The sequence below is a fragment of the Chlorocebus sabaeus genome, chromosome 8 (genome assembly GCF_047675955.1).
Source record: "Chlorocebus sabaeus isolate Y175 chromosome 8, mChlSab1.0.hap1, whole genome shotgun sequence".
Lineage (NCBI taxonomy): Eukaryota > Metazoa > Chordata > Mammalia > Primates > Cercopithecidae > Chlorocebus > Chlorocebus sabaeus.
In genome coordinates, this window is record NC_132911.1 from 69,921,759 (window position 1) to 69,937,391 (window position 15,633).

General features: G+C 41.4%; 1 protein-coding gene across 4 annotated transcripts in view; it reads right to left on the reverse strand.

Moving 5' to 3' along the window:
- The window catches only part of PDE7A (phosphodiesterase 7A), a 128,185-nt gene that overhangs the window by 16,023 nt on the left and 96,529 nt on the right, over positions 1-15,633 (reverse strand). For all 4 annotated transcript variants that reach the window (XR_012093695.1, XM_008000758.3, XM_073018127.1 and 1 more), the window contains 3 exons: positions 14,947-15,010; positions 9,054-9,149; positions 4,381-4,481 (listed from right to left, as the gene is read on the reverse strand). Coding sequence is in view for 3 of the 4 variants with exons in the window: in XM_008000758.3 (XP_007998949.2) it covers positions 4,381-4,481; positions 9,054-9,149; positions 14,947-15,010 (261 nt within the window). In the remaining variant the exon portion in view is untranslated. The remainder of the gene's footprint in view (positions 1-4,380; positions 4,482-9,053; positions 9,150-14,946; positions 15,011-15,633) is intronic.

Genomic DNA, 15,633 nt, shown 5'->3' on the forward strand with positions numbered 1-15,633 from the left:
TTGGTCAGGCTGGTCTCGAACTCCCGACCTCAGATCGTGATCCGCCTGCCTCAGCCTCCCAAAGTGCTGGGATTACAGGTGTGAGCCACTGCGCCCAGCCAGCACACTTCTTATAAGAATCTAATGCCTGATGATCTGAAGTGGAACAGTTTCATCCCGAAACCATCCCCCTCCCCATCCAAGGAAAACATGTCTTCCACGAAACTGGTCCCTGGTGCCAAAAAGGTTGGGGGCCACTGCTCTAGAGGTCTAAAAACAGAGAACTAGGCTGGGCATAGTGGCTCATGCCTGTAATCCCAGCACTTTGCAGGACCGAGGCAGGCAGATCACTTGAGGTCAGGAGTTCGAGACCAGCCAGGCCAACATGGTGAAACCCCATCTCTACTAAAAACACAAAAATTAGTTGGCCATGGTGGCACACGCCTATCAGCTACTTGGGAGGCTGAGACAAGAGAATCGCTCGAACCCAGGAGGTGGAGGTTGCAGTGAGCTGAGATCGTGCCGCTGCACTCCAGCCTGGGCGACAGAGCAAGACTCCATCTGAAAAACAAAACAGAACAAAACAAAAACATAAAAACAGAGAACAGTTAGAGTAAACCCAGCCAATGATAAAGCCCATATACAATATCATTCATTAACAGCTCACATTCACCAAGCACCTACCATGTGCCGGTGCTGTTTTAGGGGACAGGTAAATATTAGGGGACAGACAGACAAAAATTCCTGTCCTAGAGGCCTGACATTCTTGTGGTTTCCACGTAAGGTTCCCATGTTTTACCAGTAAGATTCTGGGGGCCAAAATTCCTATCTTATTCATATTTTTGTCACCAGCAATTAGCATCTACTCAGAGCATGAATAAGTGTACATTCATAAGAAAGGCAATTCAACCATTACCAGTCTCGCTGATATCAAAGGGAAGGATGCAGGGGCCAGGGAGGGATGGCCCCTGGGGGGCCAGGTTCTTTTGTCAACTGCCAGGGACAAGTAGAGCAAAGTTTAAAGGTTCAGTGCTACAGTGGGTTTATGTCTGGGATGTGTAAGCGTAATTCTTATCTAGACTTAGTTTAAGTATAGTTATTAAGTAAAGCAACTAAACTCATTACAGAAACATGAAACTAAACATTAAAATAGGAAACAAAGGGAAAATCACAATCTCCTCAGCTGACAACTATGAATGTTACCAGTGTCAATCAATCAAGGAGACTTTGGACTCAACTTGAACAAAATGCTTTATAATCCACATAACTTCAGCCTTGAGGACATAAAAAATAAATACTCAAGTTAGTGACAATGCATATAGAGATGAGTTTGTCTCCAAAATTTCCAGTAATTTCTTTGGCTTGAAATATTTCTTTTTTTCATATAGACAAGAGTCCAAGAATTAGCTCTTCCATATAAATTATAAGGTATAAAAACTGAAAACAAATTTCTCACAAAATATATATACTTAAGTCTTTCTATTTACTATTCCCTCTGTACCTGGACTTTTTTATGGATGACTCCTTAGTTATGTACTGTCCACTTAAGTGATTTCTGATCACCCTATCTAAAGTTGTAAAACTCTTGCCATCCACCTGGTCATTCTCTAGCATATTATTATTATTATTATTTTAGACTGAGTTTCGCTGTGTCACCCAGACTGGAATGCAGTGGCGTGATCTCGGCTCACTGGAACCTCTGCCTCCCAGGTTCAAGTGATGCTCATGCCTCAGCCTCCCAGGTAGCTGGGATTACAGGCACCCGCCACCACACCCAGCTAATTTTTGTATTTTTAGTAGAGACGGGGTTTCGCCATGTTGGCCAGGCTGGTCACAAACTCCTGACCTCAGGTGATCCACCAGCCTCGGCCTCCCAAAATGCTGGGATTACAGGGGTAAGCCATCATGCCAGGCCACTAACATATTATTTTGATCAAAATTCTATTTATCTATTTGTTTAATGACTGCCTCCCCCACTGGGATGTACATTTCATGAAGACAGGGATCATTCCTACTCTGCTCACCACCACATTCCTAGCACCAGGATAGAGCCTGGCATGTGGCAGATGTTCAAAGAGTGTAAAACATGTGATGCTATGCGAAGGCTCAGGAGTAAGAGAGACAATCTTCAGGCATCTATCTAATCCATCCTATCTATCTATCTAAAGATAGGGCATCACCCAGGCTGCAGTGCAGTTGCACTATCACTACTCTCTGCTGGACCTCTCAGGCTCAAGTGATCCTCCTGAGTCAGCCTCCTAAGTAGCTGGACCACAGGTACACACCACCATGCCCATCTAACTATATTTTTTTAGAGATGGGGTCTTGCTGTATTGCCCAGGTTGGTCTCAAACTCCTGGCTTCAAGTAATCCTCTTGCCCTGGCCTCCCAAAATATCGGGATTACAGGCACCGCACCTGGACCTACTTCAAATTTTTTAGAATTCACTTTTAAAACTTTGAGTGACTCTGTTTTTGTTTGTTTGTTTGTTTGTTTTCTTTCTTTTTTTGAATAAAAGAGATGAGGTCTTACCAGGCTGGTCTCAAACTCCTGGGCTCAAGCAAGCCATCCGCCTCGGCTTCCCAAAGTGCTAGAATTACAGACATGAGTCACCGCACCCAGCCCTGGGTGACTCCATTTAAAAATGTTCACTATGATAAGGGACAAGGGAAATGCTTGCATTGTAGGGCTTTGTGATTTTATCTGTATCCTTAATTGAAGCCTTGGGTAGTGTTCAATGAGTATGTTAAGGATGAAAAGTATTTAAGTATTATCAGAACTCCACAGGCAAAAAGTGTTCAAAATCATGGTTTTATTAATTTTTGTTCACATGTGTCCCTGCCCTGCTCACCTGGCATCACCCAGATTTCCTTGCCCCTGACTTGGGTTGGGTGTGCCCAGAGGGAGATGGGAGTGCAGAAGCCTTCACTGACCAGGTTAACCCTCCTGTGTGCTGCAGAGAACTTATTACCATCTTTCCACTTACCAGACTGTATGGTGAATACTCATCAATCTCTCCCACAACATTCTCAAACAGAGGATGCAGTCTGGGCCCAGAGTTTTTTTAAACTTTGATTTAAAAATTGGGGTAGGCAATAGAGTGAGACCGCATCTCTACAAAAATTTAAAAAATTAGCTCCAGCTTGAGCCCAGGATGTTGAGGCTGCAGTACGCCATGACCACGCCACTGCACTCCAGTCTGGGCAACACTGTGAAACCCTGTCTCTTAGAAAAAAAGGCAGTTGGGTGATTGGGAGTATACATTTGTCAAAACCGTACACATAAAATGTATGCACTAAATTACTGCATATAAGTTCTACTACAATAAAGTTGATTTTTTAAAAAGTTATGATACATATACTAAAATAAACTGGGGCATTTTCACATATTCTGTGATCTCTTAAATAATCAGAAGATTAGCTATGTTCTTAAGTTGGCATCAACAGGTACAAGCCAGTTTGGTCATCCTGTTTCCCGCCTAACACCTTAGCCAGAACTAAGATCTAGGGAGAGAGCAGTTTTGAAATAGGGATGGGGTAGGCAGACATAATTGCAGAACTGCCAGGGATAGGAAATGTCCAGGGGCAAACATGGCTTCCATTAACATCTGCAGACAATGATTCCCAAATCCATACATAAAGTCTGATTTCTCTCCTATACTTCAGACTCTTTTATGTAACTCTCCACTAGACCTCTATATTGGGATGTCAAATACATTTAACACCATGGATCCAAAATGGTGCTCATTGTCTCTATAAGCCTTACCCCCAAAACTTGTTCCTCTCTACATTCCTCCTCTCATAGAAGGCTTCCACCTTCTGCTCAACTGCCCAAACCAGTCTTCACTGACTTGTTTCTTTCCCCCAAATGCATTCACACACCACATCCTGTTCATTCTAATTCCCAAGAGAACTTGCAAACTATCCACGTCTCTACTTCATCAAGGCCACTCTGCTCTCTTCTATGAAACACCAAAGTAACTCCTGGCAGGTGTTCAGGCTTTTTGTTGATACGATTTATTTTCACACTACAGCCAGGATAATTTTCTAAAGTCTCCTGCTTCCTCTCTGTAGCTCCCCATTCATTCACTGAGTCAGACCAAGGCTGTCCCTGCCCACAGGGAGCCCATGTGGAGCTCAGTGTAAATGCCAGCAGTCAAGGTTTCAAGTGACCTGGCCCTTGCTTGGGCTTCTCCAGCCTCTCTCTCAACCACCACCCAATTCTCTAGCTATTGCCCTTCGAAACACAGCCAGATTGAGAAACTTGATTGAGCTAGATCTCATTCTTGTGAAGGAAGCCTGTGATTTTCAGTCAAGGCAGTAACTTCAGGATAAGTATGTGAAAGTAAATCAAAAGGAATTTTCTTACGATTTTCACCTGAAATCAATGTCAACCTCTTACCTTAGGTTCCTTTAAGTAACAGTGCATGGCCTGAGTAACATCCGCAGCGTGGACTGCGTTATGGTAAGGATTTTGACTGTGGTAATCTTCTTGAATCATAACTGCATCAAAGAAAGAGATCCCGATTTTACTGTATATGAGCAACATATACAAGTGCAAAAATTGTGATAATTATGAGTTACCCACTCATCCTTTTCATGTAGCTATTGGTTAAAATCGTGCTGATTTGGGCAGATGATAATCACCTCACAACTCACATGTATACCAAAAGAATCAATATCAATTTGACTCCCTATGCTATCATGGAAGAATAGACTAGGCTTCGGGGTGGAGTTGTGCCCCCTGCCATCAACGTACGTGATGGCCCTACCAGCATAACACACAAATCCAGTGGTCTCAAAGGAAAGCGAGCCTACCTGTGATGGGGAAACACAATCGCCAAGTGAGCGCGACAGACCATCAGAATTCTGCACTTGCTTCCGTCCCATCCTTTCAAATAGCCTTTTCAATACCCTTGGTTAAGAGTGTTTTTTTGAGACAGGATCTCACTTCGTTGCCCAGGCTGGCGTGCAGTGACATGATCATGGCTCACTGCAGCCCTGACCTCCTGGGCTCAAGTAATCCTCCCACCTCAGCCTCCCAAGTAGTTAGAACCACAGGTGCATGCCACCATGCCTGGCTCATTTTTTGTATTTTTTTGTAAAGACACGGTCTTGCCATGTTGCCCGGGCTGGTTTCAAACCCCTGGGCTCAAGGAGTCCACCTGCCTTGGCCTCCCAAAGTGCTAGCATTGCAGGTGTGAGCCACTGTGCCCCACCTAATAAGCTATTTTTGTAAGTAGTTATTTATTTATTTTTGAGATGGAGTCTCGCTCTGTCACCCAGGCTGGAGTGCAACAGCATGATCTCAGCTAACTGTGCAACGCCCACCTCCCGAGTTCAAGTGATTCTCCCGCCTCAGCTGCCCGAGTAGCTGGCATTACAGGCACCTGCCATCATGCTCGGCTAATTTTTGTATTTTTGTCATGATGGGGTTTCACCATGTTGGCCGGGCTGGTCTTGAACTCCTGACCTCAGGTGATCCACCCGCCTCAGTCTCCCAAAGTGCTGGGATTACCGGTGTGAGCCACCATGCCCAGCCGTATGTGTTTTATAATTTATATTTTAGTACAGTAGTCCCCTCATATTCTTGGGGGATATGTTCCAAGACCCCCAATGGATGCCTGAAACCACAGATAGCACCAAATCCTATTTATACTGTGTTTTTCCTATACGAACACACCTACGATAATGCGTAATTTATAAGTTAGTCACAGTCAGAAATTAACAATAACTAAAATAAAATAGAACGATTATAACAATATGCCAGCATCACAACTCTTGTGCTTTGGGGCCATTATGAAGTAAAATAAGGGTGACGAACACAAGCACTGTGATACCAACACGGCTGATCTGATAACCAGCACAGATCAGGATGCAATGAGATTTCATCACGCCGCTCAGAATGGTGTGCAATTCAAAACTTATGAATTGCTTACTTCTGGAATTTTCCATTTAATATTTTCAGGCTACAGTTGACCACAGGTAACTGAAACCACCGAAAGCAAAACCAGAGATAAAGGGGGACTACTGTACAGTATTTCAGGCATACTACTTACAATTAATACACATTAAAAAGTTTCTCAAGGCCAGGTGCACTGCCTCACACCTGTAATTCCAGCACTTTGGGAGGCCGAGGCTGGAGGATTGCCTGAGGTCAGGAGTTTGAGACCAGCCTAGGTCATTAGTAAGACCTTGTCTGTACTAAAAATAAAAATGCAGCATGGTGTGGTGGTGCACATCTATATTCCTAGCTACCCAGGAGGCTGAGGTGGGAGGATCGTATGAGTCGAGAGGTTGAGGCTGCAGTGAACCATGATCGCGCCACTGCACTCAAGCCTAGGTGACAGAGCGAGACTCTCCAAAGGAAAAGCTTCTCAAAAGCCCTATGTAATAATTTTTTTTTTTTTTAAACCAGAGTTCTAAGTAGAAGTCTGAAGTCTGAGTTAATATTTTGAGCTCTTCATTTGGCTGTACATTCTTGGTATTGAGGCTTTTTTTTTTTTTTTGAGATGGAGTCTTGTCCTGTTGCCCAGGCTGGAGTGCAGTGGCACAATCTCAGCTCACTGCAACCTCCACCTCCCGGGTTCAAGGGATTCTCCTGCCTTAGCCTGGATGAGGTGGGAGGCTGGCTGGAGCTTGGGAAGTTGAGGTTGCAGTGAGCCATGATCATGCCACTGCATTCCAGTCTCAGCAATACAGTGAAACCCTGTCTCAAACAAAAAACACCTGAGTTATTATTTTCTCAATTCTCCCAAAGACAGTATAGAGCCGAAGCCATTCCAGATACATTGCACAGAAGATAACCCATTGTAGCCAGTGGATTCCTTATGGCTTTAAGGTTTAATTCTCTCATAAACCTGTTCTGGTGGCTGCCAAATTAGTGGCAGCAGGATGAGGGCAGAAACAGCCAAGTATTCATATGAACAATGTGCAAAGCGGGGATATGCATGTTTATAATTGCCAGTATAGCTACTGGGGCTACTCACACTATTTTAATTATAAACTTGAGAATTTACTACAAAATTATATCTGTACAGTTACACAGGCTTCTGTTTACCTAAAGCAGTTGCAAGTTAGCAAAAATGGTTATATGAATGATTATTATTATTTTTTGAGACAGAGTCTCATTCTGTTGCCCAGGCTGGAGTGCAGTGGCACGATCTCGGCTCACTACAACCTCTGCCTCCTGGGTTCAAGTTAATTCTCCTGCCTCAGCCTTCCGAGTAGCTGGGATTACAGGCACACGCCTCCACGCCTGACTAATTTTTGTATTTTTAGTAGAGACAGGGTTCCACCATGCTGGCCAGGATGGTCTCGAACTCCTGGCCTCAAGTGATCCACCTGCCTCAGCATCCCAAAGTGCTGGGATTACAGGCATGAGCCACTGTGCCCAGCATGTATGAAATATTAAATGTCCCTACAAGCAACATCTTAACTTATTTTATAGTTCTACAGTTTTACCATTTTCTTACAGTAATACATTACTTCCTGAATAATTTGTAATTTCTCTCTACTTAAAATTGAAAGATTTTAAACAGATAGCAAAGCAATGTGATGGTCTCTCACTATTAAGTATAGGCATACCAGCGAGATACTTAGTGTTAAGTTCCAGACCACCAAAATAAAGTGAATATTGCAATATAGCAAGTCAAAATTTTGGGTTTCCCAGTGCATACAAAAGCTATGTTTACACTATAGTCTATTAAGTGTACAATAGCATTATGTATTTTTAAAAAAAAACAATGTAAACACCTTACTTTAAAAGATTTTATTGGAACAAAACGCTAATGATTATGTGAGCCTTCATTAAGTTGTAATCTTTTTTGCTGTATATAAGCAAAGTTTATATAACCAAAAATAAATTACAAATTAAACTATCTCTTGATCTGGGCATTATATGAAATATCACAATAAGGGTCAGAAAATGAGACCCCAAAATATGCTGCTTTGGACTTCAAACTCAGAGCAGCAAATGCAGAAGAGTACTTTCTCTGAAGTTCCCCTCTCCAACTAAAGCACAGACAAAGACTTCACCAGGAATCATGAATTCCCTCCTCCAGTACAACCAGCCAGGAGAGATTGGTGGGTATTACAAGAAGGAAGACTAGAGTTGATATCTTGTGCCTCAGTCTCCTGAGCAGCTGGGATTACAGGCATGCGCCACCATGCCTGGCTAATGTTTTTGTATTTTTAGTAGAGATGAGGTTTTTGCCATGTTGGCCAGGCTGGTCTCCAACTCGTGGCCTCAAGTGATCCACCCGCCTCGGCCTCCCAAAGTGCTGGGATTATAGGTGTGAACCACCACACTGGTCCCAAATAATCTTTAAAGTCTACTGTCAAAGAGATTTTAGGGCTCGGAAAAAGAAGAAACCTAACTGCAATATACCTGATCTTTTAAAGTTTTAGCCTTTGAAAATTTAGAAAAGTATAGAAATTGTGTCACCTTTGTCAGCAATCTGTGGTCAGTGTAAGAAACATTGCAAAATGAAATCAAGATTCACTATTCCCCATATCTATGGTTCTGTAACTTTGCAGCCTTTGCACCAACAGGTGTAGTGCATCCTTGGTCTGATTTGCTGTGGCCACTTGCTGCAGAAGTGAAGGTGGGCCGATTCTGAGCCCAGGGCTCCAGAGGCCTGGGGACATCAGCTCCCTTGGAAACCTGGCACTACTGTTTGAACAAGCTCCGCTAATTGTAAAATAAATAATTCTTTTTTGTTTTTAATGTAAATCTATTATGGTGCCAAACTCCTCTGCTTCTTTTAAATTTAACAGAAGACTATGTAGAGCCGAGATGGATCAGCCTGGTATCCTAGCTGAGGTCTCTACAAAACCAACATACGGCTCACCTGTTGCTGTCTGCAGGTGCACAGATGAGCTCACCCAGACCAAAAGAAGCATTCAACAGGCCCACAGATGCAACAGTTAAATAACTGTGTGTTGTTTTAAGTCACTAATTTTGGCTGGTTTATTATAAAGCAATAGCTAACCGATATAACTGAGATAAAACTTACAAACAGGTTTTTATATAAATGTAAATCTTGTTACTGTTAATGGGTTAGAATCACTTACCTAAAAATCTGCGAAGTTTCATCATATCTAAATGGAAATACTCAATTAATCCATGAAGACTAAATAAATGAAAGGTTAAGCTTACTAGACTATTTCCTAAAAAGAAAGAAGAGACATTACATTAGTAGGAAATACTAGTCAACACAATTACATTATGCTTTGAAATGTGGATTTTGAATATAAAACATGGAAAAAGTAGTAATTCCCACTTTTTGTATATCAAAAATATGCATCTTCTTATTTTACCAGTTATGAACTTTATACATCACATCTTTGTTTCACTGTAAGAAAAATTTAATTTTTGTTGTTTTACTTTTCCACAACCAAAGAACTGAAAGCTAGACATTTTCAAATAGATTAATTTTTTAAAGACACCAAAATAATTAGAATAGACAATAGAAAACTTTAAAAATTGTCCCACACAGTAACCTAATTCAGTGTGGCTGCACTTGACCTTCCTCCTGACAACGCCTCTGCCATCTTGCTTTCACTGAAACAGACTGCCCCGGAGCACACACCTCAGCTGCAGCCTTGTTAGCCTCGCGAATGTGTCTACTCTCATCCATACAGGATTAGGAGGAGGCATCAATGACATCAAGATCATCAGAATTAAAAACTCTGAACTCAACCACTTGCTTTTCCAGAGTAGCTGCAGAAAATCTGAGATTTGCTTGGGGAGTGGGGAGGGGGAATCACAAAACTAGACAGAATATCACTATAAACTCATAGTCAACACTGCCCAGCAATCATATTGTTTTTCCGGTGAACTGGCTCTTTCACTTTTTCAAATGCCTGTTTTCAAGCCTTTTATGCTCTTCTTAAACTTTCAACACACTTACTTCCCATCTACCCCCTCATTCTCCATAGCCTCATATGTCACAGAAATAATACAAGCCCTCAAGTTTCCCTTTCTTTCTTTTTTGAAATGGAGTCTTGCACTGTCGGGCTGGAGTGCAATGGTGCGATCTTGGTTCACTGCAACCTCCGCCTCCTGAGTTCAAGCGATTCTCCTGTCTCTGCCTCCCGAGTAGTGGTGATTACAGGCACCCACACCAAGTCTGGCTAATTTTTTGTATTTTTAGTAGAGACGGGGTTTCACTTTGTTGGCCAGGCTGGTCTCCAACTCCTGACCTTGTGATCCACCCGCCTCGGCCTCCCAAAGTGCTGGGATTACAGGCGTGAGCCACTGCACCTGGCCGAGTTTCCCTTTCTTTCAAAAGCCAACCTATCCACACCTCCTCAGAGATATTCCTTGTTCCATCACGTACACCTATCCCCACCCCACCCCACCCCACCAATCTCTTTCTCTTTTCTATATTGTCCCAATAAGCATCAGCATTCAGACATGCTCTAGGTTCTCTCATCTCTCAAACAATAAAGAATCACAGCCTCTCCTGGCTCCCTCCAGTTTCGCCTGCTCCATCCCCCTACAGACGCGAGTTTTTGGAAGGAGCTGCTACATGCGATGGGGACTGTCTTCGTCCTCAACGTCCACTCCTTCGTCACTGACAAGTGGAGTCACACCAAGAATAGAAATTAAATTTGGAAAAACCACCATTTTTATGATGTTTAGTTTTCCCTTCCATGGTATAACTCCATTTCTCCATTTTTTAAACCTCTTATTATATTTCTCGGTTTTGTAAACTTCCATAGGACACATATACTATATTAACAAGTAAACAGACCACATGTTTTAAATAGGCTACATATTAAAAAGTCTATTTTAAGTAGACTACATCCTTCACATAGACTCATAAATTACTGCCAATGTTCAGATAATAGCAATAAGATACACAATTCTAGTATTCTGTAAAGTCTATGATGACTCTTACAAAAATGTATAAAAGACATACTGGTCCCAAATTGAAAATTTATAATAATAATATTTATGAAGGAAGGACTATTTGGCTAACCTTGTTATCTAAAACCACCTAACCAACTGCCAACAAAAGACCATGGCTGATGAAAAAGTACATTAACTGGAACATTATTTGCATGAGCAATGACAGAAAAGATGTGGCAGGCCAAAAGAGACTATTTTTATAAACTACTTGACATATCGCCTTCATTTGGAAAGAAAAAAACATTTCAAATCTTACATTTTAAATAAATTAAATGTTAAAATGTGTTCAGGTCCTGATACGCTCTAGCGGGACAAACACGAGTCCACGTGGTGTGGAGCCATTTCTGAAGAAGTGAACAACGTGTCCGTTACTATTGCTGTAACAACCATCTTCGCGTATATATTTTAGAATGTTTATTCATTCTCTGTATATTTAGATTATCATAAGGTTCTCCCCAAATTGTTTTTCAAATGTGACAAAACAAATTACCCATTTCTAGGGTGTCAAATAAGTTTTAAGAAAGCTACAATCTAACAGGAAAATACCCTCTTTTGGAATTCAGGCAAAGTGCAGTGAAGAAACACATGTAATGTCCCCACTAGGAACTTTAAGGGAATCTGACAAGAACCAGGCTCTTAAAGTGTACTACCCATATGTAACTGAAAAGCGGCATGCAAGATACCAACTGAGGATTATAACACCAGTAAGAACACAAGTCAACAAAATATTTCAAAAGAAGAGATGCTCAGCTGTGTTAAACAAAAACCAGGCAAAGAAGAACTTTTTAAAAAATGGAAATGGAAACACACACTTTCTGAAAAAGAAAACTGTATTTTAAGAAAAGCTACCCTCATAAAAATATATCAAAAGATAGAACTGCCTCTGGAAGAGTGGACCTCAGTCATTTTCAGCAGGTGATCCCAGAAGGGATCTGGCTGGAAGGAGCAGGCTACCCTGACAACGCAGGCCTGGCAGCTAGTGTCCTCACGAACCAGGTGTCTTCAGGAGTGATATGCTTTTGCTCTGTCGCATCACTTAATGCCCTCAATCCTATAAAAGGAATTCCAAATGCATCCTACCAGACAATAACTACTTCCCTCCTTGTAGCAGACAAGCTGGGGACCATTTGTCTTGGCACAAATCACTGTCCTCCCCCCAATATCATCTGGGAAATTGCTAGCATAAGAAACACAAGAAAGCATTGGATCAATAAGCAAGAAGGGAAAACTATACACTTGGATACCATGAAAGCATGTTATCGAGAATTCATTTCAGGTGAAGCAGTTTTAAAAGGAAAACCATTCTCATTATATAGTATAAGCTAAAGGAATTTTCTTCTGCCCATTTGTTCCCCAATAATATCTCCTTAAGTAGAAAATTCCCGAGCTTTTAAATAGCTGTAGTTAACTGAATGTATAAATCTCAACCTCTAAAATCAAAGGTGAGTAGCTAACCATGAGTGGTTTCTACTAAACCCTAATGATTTGGGACGAACCCTAAGGGGAAACCATGTAGCCACCCTGTCCACAAATCCCGTTTAAGGAGTGAGGTGATCAAAAGGAAAGCGAAGTGCTTAGTTAACTACTGTGGACTGCTAGCTATTTCTTCTGCCCATCCAGTGCACTGCTGAGCTCACGCCGCTTTCATCACCATGCCCCCAACTAGCAGAGTATGTACTTTTTAAAAATAAAATTTAGAGAAGAACAATCAACTATTTCAATGAGTGACAAGTGTCCCAGTAGACTAATAATAGGCTATGAGCTGTGAGAGTTTATGTAAGGCTAAACTTTGAAAGTGTTAAGGGTGGCATTGTTTAATCTATATTTGTCTTGAGATAATACCTAAAGTAATATTTGTGTTAAGTTAGGAAAGGGGAATTTCCCTGAGCAAGAAAAAGGTGGGCCACCTGATATGTCACCTACCTATATTTTCAAAAAGGAGAAAGGCCAAGGGAAGGCTAACTGTGTAAATGACATCAGAGCCTTTCCTGTGTGTACAGGCCAAGGTGGGGGCAGGGAGAAGTACAGAACACTTAATCACCAAGGGCAAAGGAAAAGTAGAAGAGAGATAGCAAAGGGGAGGAATAAAAAGGCAGGGAGGCAGGAGGGTGGCTTTGCTGATAAAGGCAAACTTCACTGTCTTCACAATTTTGCCTAGGATCAGTCCGATTTATTTTCTGTCAACACTGCATAAGCAAACAGAAGGTATAGACAAAGGTATTTCCATTAGGCATTGCCATGCAACTTAGAGAGAATAATGGAGTGATACTAAAAGACCTACATTGATTCCTGAGAAAAATAAAGTTGTAATTTGCTTGTTCATTTTACATATTTGGCATCCTTATCAAAGACACTTCATTCCAAAGCAATAAGAAAAAGCAGGTGATTTCAAAGTACAGCAGTGGTTTCATTATTCTAAAGTCAGTACTGATTTCCTCTCAGTGTACTTTTTGCTCTGGGGCAAATGACTAGTTGAACTGCCTTTTTTTTCTTTCTTTTTTTTTTTTTTTTTTTTGAGACAGTCTCGCTCTATTACCCAGGCTGGAGTGAGATGGTGCAATCTCAGCTCACTGCAACCTCCACCTCCCAGAATCAAGTAAGTCTCCTGCCTCAGCCTCCCAGGTAGCTAGGATTAGGGATGTGCACCACCACACCCAGCCAATGTTTGTATTTTTAGTAGAGATGGGGTTTTGCCATGTTGGCTGGGCTGGTCTTAAACTCCTGATCTCACGTGATCCACCAGCCTTGGCCTGCCAAATTGCAGGGATTACAGGCGTGAGCCACTGCGCCTGGCCTAGTTGAACTGCTTTTACCAGTGAATAAGAACATAAATCAACAAAACATTTCAAAATAAGAGATGCTTAGTTGTGTTTAAAAAAAACAGGCACGAAGGAACTTTTTAAAAAATGGAAACACTTTCTTGAAAAAAGGAAATTGTATTTCTAGAAAAGCTACCCAAATATACTAAAAGGTATACTAAAGCTATACTAAAAGGTAGAACTGCCTAAGGTTTGGCGGTCCTCAACTGTACCACCAATAATTACGCCCACAATTTTATCCTAAATAAGAGTGATTCCCTGTTCCTTTTCCTACGGAACATTTTCCTGTTCCCAAAGAGAACAAGAAAACATGACCCCCTCCATCCAGAACCAAACTAAACTCAGGAGTGGGTGAGCAGATTAGAATCACCTGTGGGCATTTATCCCCAAATCATCCATACTCTGCAAATTCTGATAAGCCCTCCTAAAGAAGCTACAGCTCTTCCCCATTCCCCATCTGAAAGCAAGGAACCACTGCTGTTGGTCAGGATGTGCCAAAAGGTGGTTAATCCACCACTCAGCGGGGGCAATCAAAACAGGCATACAATATCAGATGTCATTGTAAATGGCCACAATCTAAAAGAAACCAAAAAAGAAAAATAAAAAAAATGAGATAATAATGTTTATTCTGGGTTGTTATTAATAATAGCAGCAGCAATTGCCAACCAATCAGCCAAGTATATATGAGACTGATTCTGTAGACTTTTAGAAAAGTCACTTAAAAAGAGAAAAAATGATGCTCCCTGATATGGTTTGGCTCTGTCCCCAGCCAAATCTCATCTTAAATTGTAGTTCCCATAATTCCCATGTGTTGTGGGAGGGACCCGGTGGGAGATAATTGAATCATGGAGGTGCTTTCCCCCATACTGCTCTCGTGGTAGTGGATAAGTCTAATGAGATCTGATGATTTCATAAGGGGTTTCCCCTTTTGCGTGGCTCTCATTTCTCTCTTGCCTGCTGACATGTAAGATGTGCCTTTCACCTTCCACCATGATTGTGAGGCCTCCCCAGCCACATGGAATTGTAAGTCCATTAAACCTCTTTTTCTTTATCAATTACCCAGTCTCGGGTACATCTTTATCAGCAGCGTGAAAATGGACTAACACACTCCCTCTTCCAGCAGAGGGCTCACAACCTTCGTACAGTAAATGAAAGCAATGCACCACTGGCTGCACCATCAATGCAGTAATCTAGACTACATTAACTTGAGCAAGTCAAATTCTTCACTTACCATTTGTTAGTCTATCAAATAGAAAGATATCAAAATTCCAATTTCCAACTTTTTCCAGCATACACTGAAATGAAAACCAAACATTTCTACTGTAATTTAATTTCAATAACATTGTCTTTTGGAGATATTCCATAGAGAAGTTAATGAAAATGTAAAGTGATTGATTTCCTTTAAAAAATACAAGTATCATTTTTCTTTTAATTGTGACTTTTTCAACTGGCTCCAAAAAAATGCTCAAAGGGATAAACTCCATTTGAAAAATGAAACATTGTTTTTCAATTAATGAATGCACAGGAAGGTTATGTTTTCCAACTTATTGCTATAGTCCCACAAACCTTTAAGAATTCTAGTATCACTTAACATCACATAAGTGTGGTTCAAATGTTGTATGGTTGAGAAACTAAATTGCAAACAATCTAATAAAAATAAGTTACACTATTATTTACTATTCCAGGTACTGTTATAAGTGACCTTACTCACTCTTTTGCTACTTGGAACAACACCATCAGATGTTTTCTTTTTTCTTTTTTTGAGACAGGGTCTCACACTCACTGTCACCAAGGCTGGAGTGCAGTGGCACAAACAAGACAGCTTACTGCAGTCTCGACCTCCTGGGCTCAAGCAATCCTCCTTCTCAGCCTCCTGAGAAGCTGGGACTACAAGCATGTGTTACCACACCTGGCTAAA